Source organism: Anneissia japonica, unplaced genomic scaffold (assembly GCF_011630105.1).
Source record: "Anneissia japonica isolate Jap-2015-1 unplaced genomic scaffold, ASM1163010v1 scaffold287712_len2945570_cov188, whole genome shotgun sequence".
NCBI lineage: Eukaryota > Metazoa > Echinodermata > Crinoidea > Comatulida > Comatulidae > Anneissia > Anneissia japonica.
Genome location: NW_022704401.1, coordinates 2443831 through 2452206, shown reverse-complemented (window position 1 = coordinate 2452206; position 8376 = coordinate 2443831). Strand labels below are relative to the sequence as shown.

The 8376-nt window shown below is 36.4% G+C and overlaps 2 protein-coding genes across 3 annotated transcripts in view; both read right to left on the bottom strand.

Annotated features, from left to right (window-relative positions):
• The window catches only part of LOC117104631 (nucleoside diphosphate-linked moiety X motif 13-like), a 7778-nt gene extending 3263 nt beyond the window's left edge, over positions 1–4515 (bottom strand). The window contains exons 1-3 of one of the 2 annotated variants that reach the window (XM_033245500.1): positions 4427–4515; positions 3290–3572; positions 2287–2513 (exon numbers count right to left, since the gene is read on the bottom strand). In XM_033245500.1, coding sequence (XP_033101391.1) covers positions 2287–2513; positions 3290–3545 — 483 coding nt within the window. In that variant the 5' untranslated portion in view covers positions 3546–3572; positions 4427–4515. Of the gene's footprint in view, positions 1–2286; positions 2514–3289; positions 3573–4420 lie in introns of both variants that reach the window. The other variant, XM_033245501.1, reaches the window with a different exon arrangement.
• Positions 4516–5572: 1057 nt separating this feature from the next.
• Positions 5573–8110, bottom strand: LOC117104661. The gene is made up of 3 exons (XM_033245541.1): positions 8012–8110; positions 7151–7489; positions 5573–6255 (listed from the first exon to the last, which is right to left on the bottom strand). Exons 1-3 carry the CDS (start codon positions 8085–8087, stop codon positions 5969–5971), a joined length of 702 nt encoding a protein of 233 aa, XP_033101432.1. The 5' UTR covers positions 8088–8110; the 3' UTR covers positions 5573–5968.
• Between the last annotated feature and the right edge of the window lie 266 nt (positions 8111–8376).

Below are 8376 nucleotides of genomic sequence, written 5' to 3'. Positions count from 1 at the left end.
AATTACTGTATGTAATTGTCACAAAACATCTTTAACACTGGATAGTATATACTGTATATATAATAACAATAATGAGATTTTGAATTGTGTGTGCATGTGAGATGTGTGTGTGTTTTTTCCATAGAAGAAAATTAGCTCCTATGTAAGTTTGAAAAACGTCGGGAACAAAATGCTGTCCGACATCTTGCATTATCTTAAGGCTCTACATAAAAATACAAGTAGATTAGGACAAATAGGATGTCATTTCCTCTAAATTTTGCTTTATCAATATACTGGTCTGGCTACTGAAGAGTTTTGAGGTCCACCTGCGCAAAGGATCCAAGATGGCTGCTGTCCGCCATCTTGAAAATATGCCAAACTGTAATATATCTGGCACTAGATAAGCTAGAAAGACACATGAGGTACCATTTCCCCCTAAATTTGCAATTAGCAATACACTGGAATGGTTAGTGTAGACTTTCAAAATCATACTGACCTATATATCCAAGATAGCCACGATCCGCCATCTTGGAAGACCAAAAAACTATCATATCTCTGGCTCTAAGTAATCTAGGAGGACAAATTGGACATCATTTCTACTAAATTTTTCTTTATCAATACACTGATATGGCTATTGAAGAGTTTCAAAGTCTACCGGAATAATGAATCCAAGATGGCTGCTGTCGGCCATCTTGAAAATATGCAAAACTGTAATATCATGCCACCAGACGAGATAGAGGGGCCGAATGAAATGTAGTTTCCCTTAAATGTTGGCATTAACAATACACTTTAATTATATTTCGTGTTTCTTATAACCTATAAATCCAAGTTGCAAGAATTATCTTATTTTATCTATTTTTGCTTTTGATATTGAAATTGAAATGCGCATAAGCCGATGCTTTCGATTCGCACAAATAAATTCTCCTAGTGGAAAACAGGCTTAAAGCAATATTTCGAGGAATAACATCCTAATTGTCCTTCTAGCTTATTTAGATCCAGAAATATTGCAGTTTTTTGGCTGATAGCGGCCATCATGGATATATACCTATGATTTTAAAACTCTAAATAACCATTCCAATGTATTGGTAAGGCCAAATTTAGGGGAAAATGGCAACTCATTTGTCCTACTCCCAGGTATTCAACCTTTTTAAGCTGGGGGCCAGTTCCAATCTGTTGAGATCATCGGTAGGCAGACATAAATTGTGTACTTCCATTTTCTTTGATGTCAGCCCCACCCATTTTCTTTCATGGAGTGGATTTGAAATAGATGGAGCCAGGAAAGAACTTCCACAAATAAGGGAATATACCAGGTAAAAAAATTTCATGATTTGGTAACTCTAGATGGTCGGAAATGGCACTCTCGGAAAGTAGTGGTGCCTAGGTGGTGTTTCTATAAACAGAAAAACTTTTTCAAAAAATCAGCCAAAAAATGATTTATATTTTAGTAATGTTGTGCCAGACTGGATCAAAATCTTTGGCGGGCCAGAGTTGGCCCGTGGGCTGGGGGTTGAATACAAGGGTTCTAGCTCATCTAGTACCAGATATTATTACATTATTGCATTGCATATATTTTCAAGATGTTGGACAGCAGCCACCTTGGATCCATTGTTCAGGTGGACCTCAAAACCCTTCAATAGCCATGTCAGTATACTGCTAAACCAAAATTTAAAGGAAGTGACATCCTATTAATCTGTCCTTCTAGCTTATGAGAGCCTGAGATTCAGTGCATTTTTGCAGACAGCAGCCATCTTAGATTTATTGGTCAGGATGATTTTTAAATGCTACATTAAACATTCCAGTGTATTGGTAATGTCAAATAGAGTGGAAAATGACAACAAATCCATCAATGTATCTCATCCAAAGCCAGAGATATTTGATTTTTATGATTTTCAAGATGGCATCGGTGGCCATTTTGTTCCCGACATTTTTCAGGTACATAGGAGCTAATTTTTTTCTAATATGGTTCTGGTTGAAAATCCATCGAGAAAAAAAATGTAGGTAGAAAATGGTCACGCAACTCCTTAATATGACTCTACTAGAGGGCGTTTTTCAAATAATTTCTCCTTTATGTGGTATTTTTTTTAAAGTTATCAGTTTTATTATTCTCTCAATTATATAAACTCCAAAAATTTGTTTAGTCTACTACCTGTATACAATCATTTCTGGTCTTATCTGATATCAGAATAATATTTCCTAATAAATATTAAATACTTAAATCAAGAAAACAATAATAGTGCACTTTATTTTATTTTGGATGAAATTAGCAAAGAAGTAAATTAGTATTTTTTAATAAATCAATTTACCAACTTGAGACAAGATATCAGTATCCTCTTGAGAAATAATAAACATTGCTCTTCGCATTTCTGTTGCGAATTCAGTCACATCTCCAATAGACTTTTCAGTACCTTGTTCTCCATCACTGGGTATATTAATTGCAAATGAAAAAGACTCAGGACTACAAGTTGGGTCAGTGGTAGCACTGATGTCATTGGTTAATAGTACAGGCTGTTGCTCCCTAAGGATTGCTGAAAGTTCTGTTTTAATGAAACCACAACTGATTTTATCAATGATTTGTAAATTGTATATCATATCATGTCAAACTTTATAAAATATAGATTAGTCAGAGTGTGGAAAAATAAATCTTATTTAGCAAATTAGCATTTAGGTGGTGGAGCAAAAAAACAAAATTCTAATTATATTGATGAATAAAAAAATGCGAGTGTTTAGTAAAAATGTAGGAGTGGGGGATGTCAATTTTCCTTTGCGTGCCGATTTCATCAACGATGTAAGCGTACAAAGATATTTGGAGTGTTGCTGGCACGTCGAAAAATCAGAATGCAGCAGCACGTACATTGTATGAAAAAAAAAACATTTCTGGGGTGGGGCGCACTTCATCATGGTATGTCCAGTCTCCTGAATTTTAAGTTTCAGGGGTTGGAACATCTGTGTATATTAATTTTAAATCAAAATTTACCGATTTGTTGCTGTATCATTAGGGCAAAACACTGACAGTGTCGTACGACACAGCCCGACTCGATTTGTCGCGTCAGGTCTGTGTTAGTTAAACGCAGAGAGTTTGCGCTGGGGGCAGCTGCGTCATAGAAAATTTGAACATGCTTAATATTTCTCTCTTAAGACTGTCCCTGACGATGAATTACGACGGGCTACGTCGTACAATGCTGTCCAAGTTGGTCTTAAGCCATCAAGTGCTACCACTCATTTAAGCTGTTGCCATAACAAAAAAACAATATACCCCATTGACAGTTTAGTTTTTACATTATCAAAGCATACACAAACCATTTCTTCTTACCACAAAATCCTTTCCATGGTATATGATAACCTCCACTTGAATTCTCAGCTACTAAAGGCTTGAAGTTACGAAACACAGCAAACCGTGCTTGCTGTAAAAGTTCATCATTGACCTTGTTGTTGTCTTTGAGACTCTGTATTAACCGTGCCTTCCGGATGCATGCGGATTGAAATCGTCGCAAATTTGGAAGACTTGATGGTTTCAGAAATGTCTTTTGGCAGAGAAATTGGCATAATTTCATCGACGGAGGTAGCATTGTTGATTTCCTGATGTGATGATAACACTACGGAATGATAAGAAATTCAGTAAATTATAACAAAATTATATTTTATATTTACACCAGGCCTACTACTACTGTAGGAGCCCAGTGCTAATCCATACCTACCAAGTCTTCCGCATCTGGCAGGAGACTCCAGCTTTTTGACTCCATCTCAAGCCCTCTCGCCAGCCGGGGGAGATGGGGGGGGGGTGCTGAGCTGTCCGACAGGGGTTCGTCGGCCTGAGTTGGGGGAAGGGTTTGAGAGGTTGTTCCCCTCCCAACCTCCCAAATAAGATTTTCTTAAAGAATAAGAACCTCTGGATGGCCAGAAATGACACTCTCTGATTGTGACGGACATGTGTTGGCTTGGTGTGGGCCTATTTATATATATTTTTTTGTCCGACTGCCCGATGGAAGGCTTGACCTGTCCGGTGGGGGGGGGGCTTAATCCCTGCTGCACCCCCCCCCCCCCGGTGGCGCTGTCACTGCAAGCCAGCACTTCTCTCAAACTTGCCATTTTTTGTATATAATCGCCCTGTTTTTTGTGATGATTGCATATAGCCTAGGTTACAGTGGGTGTCACCGGCGGAATATTATATTTTCCTAATCGAAAAAACTTATCGTCGCACACCAAAGAGGACTAGGCCTAGGCTAGGGCTACCCTAGCCTAGCTATTGGAGGCCTAGCCTAGGCAGGCTGGCTAGAGTAGGGGACCAGTGTTACAGTAGTATAGTAGAGTAGGGCCTAGGGGCCTAGCCTAGCCAGGCCTCCTAGGTACTAGTAGTCTAGTACTAGTAGCCTAAATATCCAGAAAATCATGTTTTTGTTTGTCTTATTATCAAAATATACATAATACACTAGGTAAGGCCTACCCTTACTTTACAATATCAGCTTCATAGCCTAGCCCTAGGCCTACACTAAATTCACTCCGTGTACGTACGTGTACCTCTGTATATTTCGCCGGCCGCAGGTCACGTAATAGACTAGATTTGTAGCCCCTCTACAGTACAGCATTTTATACTTCCGATTCCGAAAAAGGTTTTTCAGATTCATTTTCATTTTATTTGTCATCCAGTACAGGTTAGTAACAATAAAAACAATAGTACATACAATATTATAAACAATGAATGAGTTGAATAGACGAAAAAAAAAAATGACAGGAAGGTATTTGAACCTGTAATTCAATTCCTGTTACTTTGCTTGCAGAATTTATGACGCCCTTTAATATGATTCTTGCAAGTTTATTTACGTTCGACTGCAGCGTTAATGTATTATACTTTGGTAAAACAAGAATAAGAAATCATTTAATATATTAAAGTTTCCGATTTTCCTCAATAAATGAAGTCGCTGGTTTGATTTTGCATATACAGTAACTTAACTGCGTTTATGTTCCAGCTTAATTCTTGTCTATCCAAACATAAAGACATTTGTACTTTAAATTGCATTATCCTTAATATTAATCGGATCTACAGTTGTATTTTTCTGGAAATCAAACATTACTGCTTTAGTTTTATTGACATTACCAGTAAGGTAATTCCTATCACACCAATCTACCAGTTTCATTTTTTTTTTATTACTACTGATATGTTTTGTTGAGCAAGGCTGGCGTGCGTTACAGTTGCTCTGTGGGGTACGGCTTATTGGAGGTTTTTATACCGAGTCAATAGACACAATGAAGTGGGCAAAAACCAGGTTTTATAAGCATAGAAGAAAAATTATCTGTTTTACTACTACTTGGTTTCCTACAAAAATAATTATATATATATATATCTGTCTCTTATACACATCTTTTCCTAATAAAAGGAAAAAACAGATTTTTTCTACTATGCTTATGGAATCAGATGGAATTCCTGCATCCTAGTTTGTTACGATTGGTGGCTTTGTGTAGCAGGGTGAATGATGCCATTCTTCAAGCATGGGACTCTTCAACCACAACACTCAAAATAATGTCACAAAGGTAACAAAATATTTACTCAGATAAAAGCAAGAAAAAAAGGACTACCATACAATCATGTTCAGATGGAATCAAATTTAATCTCATCAACACAGTTAACCTTAAGTATACTTTAGTAGGTTTAACATAGATTCAGTATATTTACAATTTAAATTAAGTATCTCATTATTAAGACATCATCTTTCATTGAGTAAATAAGTTTTGTTATAAGTATGAGTGGTGCTGGGTAGCGTTGGCGCTGCTCGGTGGTGATGTGTTTATCCGTGCTTAAATGAACTTAAAGTCAAATGAACATGAACAAAATCAATAAAATTATTTAAATTGCCAAGAGCGTAATTGGAGAGGATGTTAAAGAACCAGATGTTGTAGTTAACAATGAAATCAACAACTAATTTAAGGTAATCATGTCAGACACCAACCATTGACTGCACCAATATCTTAAGTTTAGAAGTACAGGTCGCATAATCTATCCGCAGTGGAACATTTCATGATAGTATATGTCCAGTTCTGTGTAGATATCTCCTCTTTCAAGGAGATCCAGTGCCTCTCTCATTTTTTCGAGGTGGTTTTCATAAGCTCTTTGCTTATCTCGCCATCTCACTAGCATTTCTAGATTTGCATCTGTGATCGATGATGCATTATCACACTGAATTTGTGATAATTCAGTATGGTTCATACTAAGGCAGTTACAAAAAGCTTTCCCATCAATCAGCCTTGTGGTGATGAACAGAAGGTCTATGTCAGCCAAGTGACCTGAAAGAATAATATTTAAGACAATATACAGTAAGTTAAATTTCCGCACACGAATAATATAAACGAGCAGTACTGTGTAAAAACAACTTGATTTCTTGCTTCGAGCAAGGTATCCATTCGTAGAGGTCTTATAAAAATAAGACTAATAAGACATACCTCCGACTTTAAATTGACAAAGATAGAAAAATGTTAAATACTGTACAGAAACAATGTATACATACTGTAGAGACCAACCTTATAACATAGTGTAATTTAAAAACAAACTAGTGTGTGTGTAAATTATATACAGTACTCTATTGCCTAATACATTTCTCGATCCAATTAAGGACAACATTTGAGACCAGGGTTTCCATGGTCTTCAGCATCGTTGGTCTGTAGAATAAGGCCAAAAAAAAAAAAAAATTTGTGTTGGCCACGTTTTGGGAAAATCCAAAAAATCGGTAGGTCGGTAGGAAAACTTTGTTTTCGCTTAAAAAGTAGAAAATACACATATAATACAACAATTTTCAATTCGCATCGCTTACCATACACCAAAATAGGCCTTGGCCCCCCTAGCCTAGTCCAAGGCTATTCTAGCCTTATTAGCTCATAAAAAAATATTGTTCCTTGTAGTAAAAAAAAAAAAAATATAAAATGTCGACCCTGAATTTCATAAAATTTGAATCGGTCAGGCATGGCCAACACAATATTTTTTTTTTTATTTTGCCTAATAAAGATAAACAACATTTGTGAATTTGTGACCAAAAAAAGTGGTCTTTAATTGGAGGGTTAACGGAGATTTGTAAAATAAAATTATTATTAAATATATTGCATTATAGCCTATTTGATAGACATGTAAACAGCTCCTAATACTTGAATATTTCCGCAGTAATAATAAATTGAATACAGTACTGACCATAGTATTTATGGTGAGCTTGATGTTCTCTCCTACTAGCTGTGGATGGCAGGTCTTTGAAGATCTGTAAACCAAAGACCTCCTCAGCAAGTGCTCTATGTCCTTGATCCTTCAATGCCAAAGCCATTACAAATTGTTGGTTTGTGTAGTAGGTTTGTTGCTGTCTCCATTCACAGAGCATTCCAATTATGTCTTGTAGGGAAAATCTATAATCCCTCCATATCTGCTGAATTCTCTTCCATTTCAGACCCAGTCTGACGCCCAATTGCATCCCATCCACTCCTATGCCGTTGGCGATACGAACGAGGTGCCCATCGTTCAGGCTCACAGGGATTTTAACTGAAATAAAAATATGATAGTACACTAGTACAATGGAAAAAAAAAGAATAAATAACATGAACCACCTCAGAGTCACCATGTTTGGCATAAATTTTAAGTATAGGCACCTCAAATATGCCACTTTCAGACTGAATAAATTATTTTCAAAGCGGTGTTCCCTAACAAAGTGATTGGCTTCCTACCAGACAGGGGGAATCTTGTTTCCCCTATACCCCCATGACACAGTTTAATTTGTTGCCAAATGTCTGAACATTTTGGTATCATTATAGTATCACTTCAGTAATTGAAAAAAAAGCCCTTCTTAAATATGTGCCTACTCTCTTAAAGAATAGCCTGACAGAAGATAAACGAGAAGGTGAATATTGAGAAATTTTGAGTATTCCTATATGATTGCTCTTATTCAAATCTTTATTATTTTTAATTTAGTTATGAAAATGATAAATTATTATACTTAATCTTATGTAATCAATAATCTTACATCAAGGCGTAACATTAAGAGTCAACTATTTACAAAATGCTTACCACGTAGAAGTAGCAACAGCTGTTTTTTCTGTTCTTCTTTGGTTGAACTGTCGTAATTCCCACATGTATTGTTCATATACAAGTTCACTGGGGTCTGAAGATCCTATAAAAGCAAACCATGAACTAAGTAAATACAAAATTATATATTAGACAATACAAATAAATGCTTTACAAAGTTAAGCATGGGTGCAGATCATGGGGTAGGGGGGGACACTTCCCCACCTCACATAATTTTATGGGGATTAGCAGACCTGAAAATGTCAGGGGTCCTAACACCCCCGGGCCCCCTTGATACATAATATGTATGCAAATAATCAATTTACTCTCTGTATGTATAATAGGCTATTTACTGTAACAAGAATGAG